Here is a 17,698-nt window from a genome sequence, read left to right as displayed (position 1 = left end):
TTCTAAATTTCTAATATATCCTCTACTAAGAAAATGTTTTATAATAAGACCTTAAATATTAAAATAATTTGAACTTTTTTCCAAGCTAATTTCAGTCATACCTGTAATACAGGTAAATAAACTAACTTCAAATAAACAAACAAAAAAGAGGGAATTGTCCTAGATAAACTCTAATCTTTAAATCTACTGACTGTAGTGTCAAAGGAACATTGTGAAAACTGCTAAATTTTAAATGCAAGGACAAAAACTCCAAGAGAACCATTTGATTGTAAATTGTATTATATCATAAGCTTTTTTAGAGCAGGGATTCTCTTTTGCCTTTGTATCCCCAGAGCTTATCAAAGTGCCTGATACATACTTCATATTTAATAAATGCTTATTGACTTGGCTTAAAATTTTCTAAGTTTTATTAATAACCTTAATATGGTACCATTACACATGCACACATGTGCATGCACACACTTACACCAGGTTCTAAGTAACAAATTACTTAAGAATACTTGCTTTTAGAGTCCAAAGCCATGCATTAAAATCCTAGCTTTTCTTCACAAATACTATCTGTGTGACCTCGATTAACTTCTGTTGACCTCAGTTTCCTCAAATGTAAAATGAGGGTATTGGTATTCTAGCCCATTCTAGAGCCCTTTCCAGCTTGTGTAGTGCCAATATATGAATGTCATTTCCAAGATACTTACATATAATTTCTAAGGTGAGCCAAAACACTGAAATACCAAAATCCTGCAAAAGATTGTACTAAATTGCCCACTTGCCACTGAGTTATTTTGGTTTGAACAGAAGGCTCTCAATTTTAGCACTGCCAAATGTTCCTAGGCACAGAAGCAATACGCCATCTGTCCTGAAGTGGGAAGTGTATCAATTCCCAAAATCCTTGGTGAGCCCAACCAAGTATCTTAAATAACCCTATTCTTTGTTGTTAGAAAACTTAACATGGCCATTAACAAGGTTAGATGGATCACAACTTTGAGAAGCTAGTAATATTCAAGTCAGGTGACTGGAAAGCCTTGACTTATAAGTCACTACCCACTACTACTCTGAGAAAATATTCACTAGTGATGGAATGGACAGAAGCAACCCTCAAAAGTGCTGCAGAAATAAGAGCTCTTATAGGAACCAATAATATACCCAAATATAAAGTGTTGCCAGTAAGAGAGTGAGTTTTTGTCACTGGAAGTATTCAAGCAGAAAGGGCTGGATGATCACTCATAAGAGAGGTTATAGAAGGAATTCATCTATCATGCAGCATGAAATAAATGTCTTCTAAGCCCCCTTCCAATTCTGAACTTCTCTGAAAGAGTACTGAATGGTTACTTCATTTATTCACCAAACACTGAACACCATGTGCAAGTTATGATGTTGGTACTGTGGGGAAATAAAAAAATGAATAAGAAATGGTCCCTTCTCAAGTGGTTTACTAGAAATCTAGGAAGGCAGATAAAACTACACACCAATAACTATGATGCAATATAGAATGTGATAGGAATTGTAGCTGCTTAATCCCATATTAATGAAAGCTATGAGGGAAGGCCTTCAGGGAGGATGGAGACTTAAGATATACCTTAAGAGCATTTGAAATATCACCAGTGGAACAACTGAGGTGACTCAGGTGATTGTGGAGAACCCCTCTTGTGTGATTTTCATAGTAAGGCTTAAGGTCACTTTTACTGCTGGAAGAATTAGGAAAGCAGTCATATTTATTTCTCTAAACATATTTCCTTATGAACATCAAAACAATTCAAACAGTTTAGCATTTGAATATTTGTTTCTAGTTGTTATAAAAAGTAAGATCAAGATTCTGTACCCAGGACTAATTACTGAATTATGATACCAATTTAATCATACTAACTTGTTATATAATGTGAGAAAGTCAAATTAGGATGTATGTACATTGCCCTTCTGTGCGTGACTGCAATAGCTTTTTATGGCCCTAGAAATGCATTACATTTGCCAAGCTAACAACAATGGTGGTTGAAATCTACATAGTTAGAAATATATAACTTAATTTGTTTAAAAAAAAAAGTAAGATCATCCTCTTAACATCAGAGTCCTACTTACACTGTGGTGCACTGGTATTTTAAATTAATTAGTAGCCTTCATATCATGAAGATATCCCTGTGGGAGCCTGGTCTTGCAGAAGACTTTTGCAGATAGGACAACTGTCAAACTCCAGTGTGACACACACACATACCTAAGCCCCTGTGTAGTCCCACTGGTGTTCCAGAGTATGCCCTTCAAGGAGATGACAGAAGCTTTTATAAGTACAGGTAGTACAATAGGAGAATCGTGTACAGTAGGGCTGACATGATGCCCTTCATTCTGTCAAGGATGGCAAAGACTATTTGTCAACTCTAAAGGTTCCAACACATTTTTGCTTGCAAAGTCACATCAGGAGGCTCTTCTAGGACTGCCAATACAAAGCTGGTAAATCAGTCACTCATTCCAAAATGATTTTGAAAGAGATACTGGCTACTCAGCATATGCATCCTATTAAATGTTGGGAGGGAGAGAGTGAACTTGGAACAATAAAGGAGGCCATATAAGTGGGTAAAGGATTTACATAATAAAAGGGAGATAAACTGCTTTGAAAATCTGCAGGATTCATTTCAGATTCCTCTCACCCATGACAATAATGTCATGAATTATTTTTTACTATTGAGAAAACGCATTAACAAAATATCCAGTAATTTGTTTAGACATGAAGTAAATGGATTTGTTTACATAATCAATGCAACTATAAAAGCACTGCTAATTGAAAAATGATAATGCATGGTATAATTATCAAAGAATTATCATGTAATTTATTTTTAAATTTGCATTGGTGTAAAAAAAATCAATTCATGATGTTCCAGGTCATGTCATTAAAATTCTGTCCAGGGACACAACATAAGTATAGATTAAGTAAGTCTGCATCACATGCCAACAGCACAGTAATTTAGTTGAAAATCTATTAACAGTAGGACTCATACTCAAAATTTGTAGTTAAGGGTGATTATTTTATATTGTGATAAACAAGCCAAACATTGACAAAGTTAGAATATGAACTCAAGGCCCTATAAACACCTTTAACATCAGAAAATAAATAAAACTTCAAAGTTCCTTATTACAAAGGACAACATATTTACATCTTATTGTAAATGTTAAACTCACTTTAAAATTTAACACACTGATGTATTCTGTAAATATCAGTGAATATATAACACTAGAATACCCTGATAATTCTATGGAAAAAAAATGATGTATATTATTGAATATTTGACTTAGTCCACAATACAAAAGTCTATGGATGAATATTTAGCAGTTGAATAAACAAATTAGTGTCATTTTTAAATATTTATAACAATCTTTACTCAAACCAACATTAATTACCATATAAATTCTATTAAAAGGCACAAAGTTAAAAAGATAAAAATTATGGAAATTTATAGCTACATGATAAACCCACTGAGTTCTCAAATAATCTGCCAAATTAAAAAAAAAACCTGATACCTGATAACTATGATGTAATTTTCTGATTTTCATGGGGTAAAAGTGAAGATTCTTTATAGCCGCTAAAAATAAGTGAGCCTGCAATTTTTAAAAAGTTTCTTTCTGAGATATTAAAGTAGAACATTAAAAATAAAATGGATTTATTAAAAGAAAAACTAACTTTTGCCTGTAAAGTTGTCAAGATACAAATTAATATTATAATATTAATTTAAGTTTACACAGAAAAGAGACAACTTGGGAGCAAAGTTTCAAAGAGCATGTTCAGTAAAAATTAGCTGATGATGCTATAAAAGCAACTAATATATGGTATTAATTATACCTGTTGCTTAATCCAATCTTAAGTGATGCTTATTAACAGAACAGCTTTATGCAGAGCCAGCCACCTGTTTGATGACATCTCTTTCCAAGCTTTACTAAGATGGAAGCCTCATAAGCATAAAATAAATATAGCAATAATGTAATTATACTGAGGTTTTGCTTTTGTTGTAACTAATGAAATCACAGAATGTTCAAGTCAGAAGGAGCTTAGAGACTGACTTGGTTCAGCATTCATTTAACAGAGGAAGAAACTGAGGAGTAGAGTGATTAAATCATTTGCCTACAGTTACAAAGCTAGTTAATGGTAGAACCAGAACTAGATTCCAAGTCTTTCCTACTACACCAAGTCACCATTCTTAGGGGATACTGCAGACATTAGTGCAGGATCTTCTGTGGTATAATGTGAACTCATCATGTCATGCAATGACCTCTTTGAGGGACTCCCGACAACTTATAAAAACATCTTTCAAACCTGTGTTTTTAGTAGGTGTGGGCAAAGTTCACAAGATGATAAAACATGATTCAATTTATCTCTGGTTATACCTGTTGAACAGTGATTTAGGGGGCCAGAATATAGAAGAAGGAAGAATCTAAAATTTAGAAAGCTAAAGTGATATAGTTAAGCAGGTTAAGTACCTACGTGTGATTCATAAGCACCCTTATCTTGAAAATCATTCCTTTCTCACTGAGCGGGGGTGCTTAAAATAGGCTTTAAGAAAAAAATCTCAACAACCTTTTCTCTCATTCAAAACTTACCTGTCCATCCCATTTTAGCATTTGGAAATTTGCATATGCCTAATACATATGCTAAATCATGAAATTTTCGTTCTCATGTTTCATGGGAAATGGGCACAGGGTTAACAGTAGTACAGTGGAAAGTAGGAACAGTTAAACACCTCATTTTCTCAGGCTGGTGAGTGGGGTAAAAAACACTGATATAAAGTGAGCAGGACCTCAAAAGTGTATTTTCACTCCTCAAACGAGCTATACTCCCAAGGATTTTCAGAAAACCAACAAGTGCAACACAAATGTATTTATTTTTTAACCCATTTCCCTTAGTAAAGAGGGTTTTGATGAAAGCTAGACACAAAAGTATAATTTTATCTTTGCACATATTCTTCTAAGACTTTTCTATTTTAACAAAATTATTTTCCATGTACACTTAGAGGCATTCTTAGTGACAGTGCACACAACTAAGAAGGGAACTGTATTCTGATCTTGAACCAATTTTCCTATTAAGAGCTACATACCAAGAACTTTATGCCAGAGATTTCTAATCTGGAGGTTGTATTTAATAACTAGAGAAAAGACCTTTATAACATTATTCTGGGATTTAAATACTGCAAAAGTTATCCTACTCACAAAATAGGACTTAATTCTACTCCCAACTGTAAAAATCGTAATAAAAATAAAAGATCAACAATTGTTAATAAATGTAATCACAGAATGGGTAGGACTGTGACATTTAAAAACACTGAAATGGATACATTTTTTTTTTAAAAGCAATACTATTATGTGCTTCTCCACACTAATTCTACAAATCCATTCCACCTTAATGGCTAATCAATCTTTTTTTTTTTTGGCTTAACTTTGTCCTAGGAAGCATTTCTGTTGTAATTAATATTAATAATGTGAATGAATGCATTCTATAAAAATTGAAGTCCAGCAGCAGAATCAAAATTAGAAGGAAAAAAAGGCCTATTCACAAGAAAACATAAGACAGAGATTACTATCACAAGACAGTAATATCTATTATTATTTATTTGATAGATACCAATCCAGAAGCAAAAAATCCCAAAGGCAGCAAGTTATAGTGGAAAGAGCTCTGGGTTAGGACTTAGAATAAGAAGCACTGAATTCTAGTCCTGGCTCTGCCACTAACTACCTGTTACAGCCTAAGGAAGTAATTTCAACTCTTAGAACCTCAGTTTCCCCATCTATAAAATGAAGGATTTGGACTAGATCAAAGTTGTATGCCACACACTGCAGCTTCATTGCAGCCCACAACACTCCTAAGTGAGGTCTGAACAAGATTAAAATATAATTGGGAAAATTGAACTAAATTAAATAAAAATATAGTAAAAAAAAAAAAAACCCATGAAAAATGTTAATTTGTGGTTTTCTAAGTCAATATGCAGCCCACAAGGATACATATGTACAGTTTGGTGGTCTGCTTTTCTATTCTGAATTTGACACCACTGGATGAAATGATCCCTTAACATCCCTTCCGGCTCTGAAATAATATAATTTATATTACGAGTAACCTGAGTTATCTAAAATGTTTTATTTCTTTTAGTCCTGCATTAGGGCTTTTTAAATGATCCAGGGTGGTCCAAAGAACCTCCAGTAATTACAGGTTAAGCTCATTATTAACTCAGGGGAGCAAGTTTATACGTTCAATTAGGTTTAATAAAAATTAAATATTTAAGGTTCCACAATTAGCACTTAATAGTGTGCCCAGCATTTTTATCTTGTCCATAAATATACCAGATATATCTACTGTTGATCTATAAATCCCTTCAAAGATTAACTTAGAACATTAAGACAAGGAAACTACACCTCCGGGAACATGTTTATTGTGTTCGAGATGATACATTAGGTGCTCGCTCTCTGAGCTACAAAGGGTAAAAGGAAATCCTTTCATTACAAACTGACAAAGGTAAAAGGTAAAACATTTTCCACAACAGCATGTACCACATAATTGGAAATAGATCTGGGTTTAATACAAATGACATAATTTCTAGTCATCTACAAGCTACTTTAATAACTTCATACAGATTATGAATTAGGCTAAAATGCACTATAATATTTGGTAGACTTCAGGAACAGTATCCTTAGTACATCACAAAATACATATCTTGATATCCCAAAGAAGCAAGACTTGCAAGTAGGCATTTTAAACATAACTAATCTACAGCTACAAAGTTCTACTCGTGGCGGCATTTACCTTTTTGGGCAGTCTCCCAGTCTTCAAAGGGTAAAAGCAGAGAGTAGAATCAGTATAACATATACACAGAAGTCCGTATTGTAAAGGCTATAAAGATTTGCTGCACAGTGTAAAGAGGCCTCCTGCTTCTTCGCACTGAGCAAAAAAGACGCCATTTATGTTGCATATCTCTTGGTCCACTGTCTGGCTATCCTGTCATGTTCTGCTCTGTTGGTCAAATACTGAGTGGCTATGCTTCCAACCAGAGGATCAGCTGTGAAAAGGGAAGAAGAAAGATTAGAAAATATTTCTTTAGGTCTTTCGTGACCAGTATACCATTCTCTCACAAATGAAAAAGGCTGTATTTTCCAACAGCTACTTGACAGAATGGCAAGAGTATTTTTTTTCCCCAAAGACAAAAAAAAAAAAATAACAAATGGTTGAAATTGTCATGATTGGCAGATTTCTGCCCATAATCTACCCCACCCTCTGCAAAATAAATGAACAAATAAAATTCCTCCTTAAGGAGTTTTAGGGAGAAGATAATAATAGGCCTGTTTTTGTTTCTCATAAGAGTAATGCTCTGGGGCAGCTAGGTGGCACAGTGAATAGAACACCGGCCCTGAGTTCAAATCCAGCCTCAGACACTTAACACAAAAACTAGCTGTGTGACCTTGAGCAAGTCACTTAACCCCAATTGCCCTCCTAAAAGCAAAAAAAAAAAGACTAATGCTCAGATATGTTGTTAATAATAATTATAAATGGTATTTTATGATTTGACTTTATATTCACCTTCTACAATCAAAGAATATCAGGCATTTACATCCTCTTGAGATTAACATTTTTTTTTTTTGCCATTTTGTATCTCCTATGTTTAGTAGGTTATCAATTTCAACAACATTAGTCAATGGCTTTGATAATTATGATGCAAGAAATCAAATGAGAAGTAGCTCAGCGGAAACAAAAACTATCAAACAAATAAATAAAAAACCCAAATGTGACAGCCACGTTTATTTAAGTATGTATAAACTTTTAAACTTTAGTGTTATCCAGAAACTCCTAACATAACGTGCGTGGTCTGTATCAGAATAACTGAATCATATATTTTGGAGTGGCAGAGGGCCTTAGAAATTGAATCCAATTCCCTTACTAACAGCAATTATTTTTATGTGCTGATTCAATGTAATATACAATTGACTACTACCAAGAACGAAACAACAGAAAAACTCCTCCATTCATCCATAAGAGTTTGACTTAAAGGCATGGGTATGAGCAGAAAAGAGACACTGCTTTAGTCCTCTCAAAAGGAAACTGATTGAGGCAACGAAGACCAAGAGATTAAGGGAAAGAGTGACACTCTAGGGTATTAATGGAACTGCTTTAAAAAAAAATGCTGGCAAACTAAAAATGAAATTTCTAGTAATGTCTTCTCATTATTTCATCTATTCATCAGCAGTTGCTTAATTTTCATTCCACATTTAAGATGACTGGGGAAAGACACAGAGTTTAGTGGTTTGGATAGTATTACTTTATGCTTAGCATTTGCTTACCAGGGTTGCAATCTGTCAAGAGGGAACAAATAGACAGCAAAACCTTTGAAATAGTCAGAGCAGGGCTCCAGTTGTCTTTAAGGATATCCAGACAGATGACTCCCTGACTGTTGATGTTGCAGTGATAAATTCTGGTACGGAAAGTAACCTAAAGGTGGTCAACAGTGAAAACAGAATAAAAATTCATCCTTCATAATAGAAACCTCAAACTCTCAATTATCAACAGTAACAAAGAAAAATCTTATCACAGAGATTATAAAATACCAAACAGCAGAAAATTCACCTGAGGATTCCCTTCTTGATATGGAGCAATTGGTACTAGAAACACATGGTTTATTGGATTAATTCATTCAACACAACTGGTCTAAGTATAGGCCCTTGCAGATAGCAATGAAGTAAATGACAGAGAAAGAGGCAGGGAGTTGAAACAGTTTATGTAAAAAGTTGGGAAGGTAAATGGGGGAAACCCAAACTCTGTTTGCCTCCGTGTATGCCTATCTCTGTACTAAAAAAAAAAAAAAAAACCAAAAACAGTAAGAGCACCGGCCCAAGTGTCCAGATGACCTGGGGATCGAATCTGGGCTCAGATACTCAGCACCACACCCAGAAATAACTGGCCGGGTAACCTTGAGCAAGTTACTTAACCCCAATTGCTTAAAAAACAAAACAAAACAAACAAACAAAAACATGACAGTGCTAGGAAGGCAACACAATTTCGCTGATTAACAAAACCTGTTTTACCTAAATGTCTGTTGCTAAGTAGGTCTTCCAGCAGCAAAAAGTATCATCAACTATGTCAATTCTTATCACAATGAAAAAATTGTCAAAAAGCAAGGCAGAGGGGTTTGGAGGAATGGTTCTAGAAATGGCCACTTCAGCCTACTACTCTACCTCCATTTCTCCATCTGTATTCTCTCAGATGGCTCTCTCTTGTATTAGAGTGATAAGACAGTGAAGAGCAAATATAGCTGCAGAAATGAGGCAAAGGCAGTCTCTGTAAGATAAAGGATCCTTTGAGAGTGAGGGTATAGGAAGAACAGGGAAGCCACAAGAAGGATAGTGAGAGGCAGACCTCTGAGAATGTGGATTATCCATGTGCAGGGTCTTAAAAATCAACTACAAACAATGATGTAAAAGGAAAGAAACGTTAATCTTGGTTTAAGAAAGGTTTTAATATAACATATTTAGTAATTTGTTGGTACTTCCAGCAAATAATAATCAATTATTAACTATTAACTACTGTTTCTGAGGCAGTTAGATGGCTCAGTGGATACAGCACTGCGCCTGGAGTCAGAAAGACCTGAGTTTAAATCTGGCCTCAGGTACTGATCACTCTGTTTGCCTTAATTCACTGGTGAAGGAAATAGCAAACCACTCCAGTATCTTTAACAAGAAAAGTCAATGGACAGTATGGCACTCGGGGACATGAAAGAAGCACTGAACAACAAAAGTTTTCCTGAGTGATAAAAGAGAATGTTATTTACACTATTTTTAAGGAAGTTCCAAAACCTTGGATATATTTTAGAATTCAGCAATGGAGAAAAATGATGCTATCAGATACACAAGAGGACAAGAGAGAAAGTAAGAATGACATTAAGCTTTTATCTGCCAGATCAAACTGTCAGAATCTCTCACTTAAAATAATGAGGAATTTTACCAAGGGGATTACAGTGACTTAGTAAAAGTATGAGGAAAAAAATGACTATTCTTTAAACAACCCAAAAAAAGAGAGCCCTTAATAAAGAGTGCTAATTAGTGAGGATCTATGTGGTAGGACCTACATAAAATGCACAAAGAATGATAGGATTGTAGAATTCAGAACTGGAAGGTCCCTCAGAGATCATCTTGTCCAACCTCCTCATTTTACAGATGAGGAAAATGAAGCCAAGGAAGGTTAATATATTGCCAAAAGTAAGATATCAGTAATATCATTCAGGATTCTATCTGCCGTACCATACTGCTGCCCTTAGTCCCCTGATTTGGTACCATAATTTTTGGGGGAGGGAAGGAGAACCTAAGGAAGATGAAATACAAAGCATTTTCTGAACTTTGAATGCAGGAATCATTACTTTCAGCAAAGTGTTTTTCTTTCTTACTTGTAGGATTTTGTTCAGCAAGAAATTGTTTATTGACCTTTCAACATCAATAACTCAATTTCTACTTGAAGAAACTGAGCATGTAGAAATAAATGTCAATAATCCAGTCCACTCATAGGCTTATTTTCTTAAGATCTGGCTTATTTTATACAGTATAGTACATTTATATTGTACTACTTTTGAACGCTAATGGGCAGTAGAATGAAAGCAGTTACCATTTTGGGTTTTTAGCCAATTAGAGATTTTACTCATGTGAGACCAGGCTTATTCTGTAAGGTTGAATCTTCCAAGCACACTGTGATAGGGACTTGTTAGGACCCCAGGAACCTTGTGAGCAGTTCTCAGTGGTGTTAATTGTGTTTTTAGATAGCAGAGACCCATTTCTCCCCCTACACTAACTTAACCATAGGCAAAAATAAACTTTATTTGAAAAATAATGAGGAACACATACTCTCTATACAGATGTTAAATAGGACAGAAGCAGGATAAAGAATAAATATTTAAAATAAATAAATGTTGAGGTACTTGCCTTTATATTATTACCTCTTAACAATGATACTGACCAAAATAGGCTTCTTCACCTGGAGTAGTTGGCTTACAAATCACAGATCTAAACCTGGAAGAAACCTCCTATTCTCCAGCCTTTCCATTCTTTGAAGCCTCTGGAACCACATATTCAGGCACCACTCTGGAAATTTTTACCCTCTGTTTTTTTTGTTTTGAGTCTGGAAGTGTTAGAGCTCTGTACATTGCTTAGGTACAAACTAAACTCCTTAAGTTTTTCCTTCTACATGAAAATGGTTCAAAGCCATTCCCTACCCTTTGTTTACTCAACCCCTAAAATTCAGATGGAAATTGATTTCATAGACATTGTATGGTAGCTTTTCCTATGACAATATTTTGCTTAAATAAGATAGAAAACATGCTTATGACTCCATACATGTATTTGTTCTGAGTTCTCATTATGTGCTCTCTCTACTAGATTATAAGATTTTTGAAGGCAGGGATCCATTTATCTTTGTATTTTTCTCAGCACCCTGCAGAATGACTTGATCCTGGTTTGCTCAATGGATGAATAATGAATGAAGAATGCAGTTCTGAGGAATAAATATATGATCTGAGTGGTTTGCCAACCCCTTTGTTTCTGTCAGTCATGTCTGCTTCCTTCCTCCAACCCATTTTTTAAGTTTAATAAATGCTGGCTCCCTGAGTGATTTCCTCATTTTCTACACTGCTCCCTTAAAGTACCATTATTAAAACTCACATTAATCAAATTATTCCATCAATTATATTTTGAAATCTCTTTTTCTAGGGAGTGGGCAAATACTAAAAAGACCCTTACCTTTGGTGGCTTAAATGGATAATCTGATGAAAATGTGATATCCAGAAAAAACACACCACCTTCATATACAGAACCTGGTGGTCCAAGTATAGTTGATCTCCATTCATAAATGTTATCTCCTTTAGGCCCAGCACTATCAAGAAAGAAAAAAATAAGTATATAAGTAAGCAATATTTTAAATATATTCTCACACATTTAGGGCGAGTTGGCATTTTGGAGGGCTAAAAAAGCCAAGATTACTCTAAAGTAAATTTGTCATTCTCTGATGCCTGTGTTTCTCAATAACATCCCTCTATTCAAAATGACTGTAACTGAAATCCAATCATATTTTTATATTGTTCATGATAGATGAATGCTAAAGAATACTGGAGTTATAACTGATATCAGTGACTGTATCATGCACATTTTCCTAGTGATCTTTAAATCACTTATTAGTCTGACTTTCTGAGGATGGGTGTGTATTATGTGTGTATGCTGTATCTTTGAAACCATGGATCACTTAAGAGCTGAAAGGGATTCTGGAGATCAGAATATCCAACTTCCCCATCTTTTCCAGAGATGTGGAAACTGAGGCTCAGAGAAGTAAAGCAATTTGTTCAAGTTCATTTAAGTATAGTATAATGTGCATATTTGATTTAAAAATAGGTGACATCAACAATGACATGTTAATTACTACTGGCTCAAAGACAATTTAAAAAAATCAGACCAATGTTAAAAATCGTCTGCACACTGATTTTTAACAAAAATGTAAAATGCAAATTATGTCTCGGGTTTGGGAGGGAAGGACAGTACTTTTATTGAGAATGAGGAAAGATTTTGTGGCATGATTATCTGCAAGTATATACATAGTCATATCTTGAGTAACTGGATAGAGGAGAGCTTAAATTATAAATATTTAAGAAAAAGTGTTTTCTTTTTAAATTTCAATATCTTTATTAACTAGTACTAACTACAACTTCTTAGCCAACTAGAACCATTAGAAGTTAGACGTTCTGCATAAGTAAATTTCCTAGATAATTGAAACTTACCTATTTAAGGCTCAAGATTAAAAAAAAAATCAAATGACTGAATTTTGAAGAAAAAAAAATCTCACACTTCTATACCTTCTTAAGAAGAATAATATAAACACAGTTTTTTTTTTTTCCTTCCTGGACTAAGAGTCTTCATTATGAACACAAATTATTCTTATTGTACATAGAATGATGTAGAACATAGAATGATGCCCTCAGGGACTTCTGAGGGATCTAGGGATTTCTCCTTTGAAAATCCTGGCCTCCTACAGCTCCTATACTTTCACAATGGCAATTCACTGAATCATAGGAATCAGACTAGACGGGTCAGTAAAAGCCAACTAATTCAATCTCTTCATTTTAAACGTGAGGGAACTGAGATCCAGGCAGGTTAAGTGACTTATTAAAGACCACACAAGAAGTAAATGTCAGAGGTGGGATTTGAACCCAGGTCCTCTGACTCTTGAACTGGTCATTTTTCCATTATACCATGCGGCCTCACTGTATATTCCCTCTGCAATCAAGTTATAATTATGTGCTACTGTTAGCATGTTGATATTGCTAACTTGACTGATTTTATAGAACTGTATGGTGAAGGACCCAAGTGTGGTTTCACCTTTCCTACAAAATACTGCCTTATAGCTTTATAGTTTCTGTTCAGTGGCCAGTTTTGCTCACTTTTGAGTTCACAGTTGTGTTTGAATCTTTAACGTTGCCAGAAGGAAAGTGGCTTGTTACAGTATAGCAAGCTGTTGACAAGTCTAAATTCTGCCAGGACTACTTTAGTGAACACACACACACACACAACACACACACACACACAACACACACACACACACACACACACACACTACAGATTTTTAAAATAATTTGCTCTTTTGGGCAATTAAACAATCCTCCTTCAAGCTTGATTTTGACAAGCAATATTAATTTACTTGGTACACCCTTTCTTCAATTGACAATAAAAAAGCAAATCATATACAGGACATACAATTATAGTTGTTTTTTTTAAACTGCAAGGGCCTCTAAGGGTCTCCAGTTCAAACCACTCATTTTAGAGAAGAAGGAACTAAGACCCACAGATGTAAAGTGATATACCCAAGGTCTAACCTGTAATAAATAGGCTGGGATTTGAACTCATATGCATGAAATCAGCATTCCCTTCTTTCCACCACAGTAGTGGAATCAAATGAACCTAATTTTGCTTAGGAAAATATCAACAAAGCCTAATGCCAACAGCAGGGAAAGATGAATGAGAAAAAATTATTAGCATGTCTCCCTTATATTTCCATTATTTGTTTGAAATTAAGTTATTTTGTGAATGGAATATCATTACTCTTCCATTTCTTTCCTTGTCTCTGCCAAATGTGATGCTTATCAGTCTTTAAAGTTTTTTTTTCTTATTCAGTTCTTAAGCTGCTTTTAAATTCCATTTATAACTTCTATACTGATGTAAGTAATAATAATTAAAAAAAACATAAAAGGCAGGTAAAGTATTTGTCAAAAACAGTGACAAACTCGAACTTGGAAATTTTCAGTGAACAGCTACTCTTACTGTTGAACAGTGAACTTATTTGAAACACTAACAGCATGACGACTAATGTCTTAGCATAATCCATTTTCTCAGTGCTTGAATACTGATTGCGTAATTACTCTTTGCTAGGGATCATAAACACTATTCACTTCTAACAGAGGCAACTACCATAAAGAAATTTTAAGCATTAAATGTATTGGAAGCCACAGTGATGAAGTGGAAAGACTGTTTTTTTCTAAGCAGAAGGCCTGGGTTTAAATCACAATTCACTTACTAGCTATGAGATCTTGGGCAAGTTACATTTCTGTGGCTCAGTTTTCTCACTTATAAAATGGGGATATGGTTGTTCCAATGATCAAATGAGATAACAGCTGCAAAATACTCCGTAAATCACCAAGCTATGTAAAAACCAGCTCTTTTCATTATTAATTCTTTCCATAAAGACAATTCATCTTCCCCTCTCTAGACTTCCTATCTTACCCTCTTTTTGGTGTGATGCTGAGCCAAATGTAAAAGTTTACCCACTGACTTTTGTTTCTCTCCCCATGAAAAATACTCATAAAAATTAGACAGATACACTAACGTACTATTTGTGGTAGTTATGGTAGAATTGTTCTAGCCATTCTGCAAAGCATTTTGGAACTATGCGTAAACATTGCTAAACTGAATACCTGTTTAATCCAGCAATCCACTACTAGCTATATACTCCAAAATTATCAAAGAGGTATGAAGATATATCACCTCCTTTGTACTATCAAAATAATTAGACACAAAGGGGGTGACCATCTATTTGGAAATAGCTAAACATATTATGTAAATGTTGTAAAATATGATTATGCCATAAGAAATGATGAAATGGACCTGAGATGACATGAACTGATGATGAAAAAAGCGAGTGGAACCAAGAGAACCACCGATATACAGTAACAACATTATATTAAAAAAAAAAAAAAAGCAAAACTCTGAAAAACCTTGCAAATTCTGATCAATACAGGTCACAACTCCAGATGATCAAAGATATCCTGAAAGAGAGGTAAGGGGACTCAATGCAGAATGAGAAACACGTTTTTGGACATTGCCAATGAAAAATCTTTTTCTGTGTGCATATTTTATTACAAAGTATTCTTCTGTTTTTGCTTAATTGGGGATGAGGAATAGAAAAATGAAAATGCTTGTTAACTGAAAAAAGTTAAATGACTGAACTACAGCAGGAGAATAAGATATAAAATCTTCAAATTGGCTAATTCTCTCATACAATGATGGATTTTTCCTTTCTTACTGATAAAAATGTCAGTGAATACTTCAATCTTCCCTTACACAAGTAATACCTCACAAAGATTTCACCACAACCTTAGTTTTACTCCACGTGAACAATAAAAGCTTACTAATACAGGGAATAAAGTGATGTCTTATATTGACATAGATTCTTAGATCTTAAATACCTTAATTAGATTTTAATTTTAAAGATCAGAGTTAACTTTAAAGATCAGTTCAACACTGATAAAAATCACTTTATCTTTCTAACAGCCCAGTCTGACAACTATTCAATCTTCTTTACTGGATTATTCATAATTTTCCTCCCACCCACTAAGGGGGATATCCTCCAAAGGCTCTGAATGAAGTCCTTTCTCCACCCCTTCCTTTTTTGAAACCAAGGTTTTCTTTATGTAGAAGATTCATAAATCAATACAGTCTGCCTAACTATTCTACCTTGAATTCTGGTCGCTTGTTACAGGACCCCCCCCCCCAATCTTCTTCATTTCTGTTTTCCCTCATCCTTTCAGGCTTACAGGTTCACCAGCATTGAGAGTCAAAGTTTTCTCTTTCTCAACCTCTAAATCTAATCAGTTGTCCCTTTTTGATCATTCTGCCTCCATATTGATCTCTCCCATTCCACATCTTCTCTCCATTCAAACAGCCTCTACACTCTAGTTATGGCCTGGCTTGATTTTCAAATACCAGTTAAAATCCCACCTTTTATGGGAAACCATTACCAATCCCTATAAATTCTATAGTGTGTTCCCTTGGGTGGTTATCTTCTACTCATCCTCCACAGTTTGTATACACCCAGTTGTTTGCATGGTGTCTCCCTCATTAGACTGTGACCTTTGCAAAGCCAGGACTGTGTCTTGCCCTTTCTGGTGTTCTCAGAGCTTAGCACAATACCTGACATACAGCAAGCACTTAACAGATGCTTGCTCTGAATGACTCATCTTACCATCTCTGGAATACACTCCTTCCTTACCTCTGGTCTTTAAAGTGCAGCCAGGGGCTCTTACTTGAAAACTTTCTTTACTCATCTCCTCCCTGCCACATTAGCCCTCTCTCCCAGTGAAATTTACTTCTGATACCTTTGAATTTAATTACTTGCTTACAACTATATTCTCTTAGCTGAATGTAAAGCCTCTTGAGAACAGGAGCTGTTTGGTTTTTATTTCTGTATTACCAGCACCCAGAAAACTGCCTTACACATAGATATTTTTAAAAACTGTTAAAGTGGATTGAAAAAAAAAATTAAGAATACACTGTAGAACAAGTAAATGTTTCTAAACTAAAGCAGGAAGTCAGTTTTTGAAATACATGCTGCCAGTTTCCAACTAAAAATTAACTGTATCACAAAAGTTCATTTATAAATCAAGTACATGGATTTCAGGATCCATTTCCACACAAAAAACAATGTTATAAATGGTTAGATTATTGAACTCTATTTAATCAGAAATAAATAAATGCATTTCCTATGTAATAGTGATTTTTAAAAAGACCACAATATGCTCAAGCTAAACAGCCTGCCCCAGACCATGAATGTGGTGATAGAACTGGGTCACAGCCATATATGTTTAACTCAAATGTGAATTGAAATAAAGAAGCAGGTATGGACAAATGCAAAGGAAGGAGGACTTAAGAACAAGAAAACTGGCCAAGGGAGAATGGGATGGAGATTCTTTTAATTTTCTAGAAGAGTTGGAGGTGTTGCCCCTCACGCTGAAGGAAATGAAAGTATGGTATGGATTGGAAATTAGAAGACCTGGGTTCCATTGCCTACTCTGCCATTAACTTGGGAATACCAGAGGACAGGACAGACTACAGGTATCTTCCAACTCTAACTTTGAGAAATTTCTATAGAATGGCCTGCCAATCAGCTGAGTCAAAGTTAAGTGAAGTGGCAGAGGAGGGGAGAGAGGGAGGAAGGGAGAGAGAGGAGAGAAGGGGGGAACAGATGAAGAGACAGAGAAAGGAGAGAGAGGGAGGGGGGAGAGAAGAGGGAGGAGGAAGAGGGAAGGAAAAGGGTGAGAGGAGGGGGGGGAGGGAAGGGGGCGCGCGAGGGGGAGAGAGAGAAACGTACACCCGACATCTAGAGAGGGAGGAGACACGAGAGAGAGAGACACAGAAACAGAGACAGAGACACACACACACACAG

General features: G+C 35.2%; 1 protein-coding gene across 6 annotated transcripts in view; it reads right to left on the bottom strand.

Moving 5' to 3' along the window:
* Nucleotides 1-6,382: 6,382 nt before the first annotated feature.
* Nucleotides 6,383-17,698, bottom strand: part of UBE2E3 (ubiquitin conjugating enzyme E2 E3) — a 102,087-nt gene continuing 90,771 nt past the window's right edge. For all 6 annotated transcript variants that reach the window (XM_069068566.1, XM_069068567.1, XM_069068562.1 and 3 more), the window contains exons 4-6: nt 11,737-11,869; nt 8,299-8,446; nt 6,383-7,022 (exon numbers count right to left, since the gene is read on the bottom strand). In XM_069068566.1, coding sequence (XP_068924667.1) covers nt 6,925-7,022; nt 8,299-8,446; nt 11,737-11,869 — 379 coding nt within the window. In that variant the 3' untranslated portion in view covers nt 6,383-6,924. The remainder of the gene's footprint in view (nt 7,023-8,298; nt 8,447-11,736; nt 11,870-17,698) is intronic.

The sequence above is a fragment of the Petaurus breviceps genome, unplaced genomic scaffold (genome assembly GCF_028583685.1).
Source record: "Petaurus breviceps papuanus isolate PSGF00001 unplaced genomic scaffold, PetGlider_PUasm1.0 90763, whole genome shotgun sequence".
Taxonomy (NCBI): Eukaryota; Metazoa; Chordata; class Mammalia; order Diprotodontia; family Petauridae; genus Petaurus; species Petaurus breviceps.
This window is presented reverse-complemented; position numbering and strand designations above follow the sequence as displayed.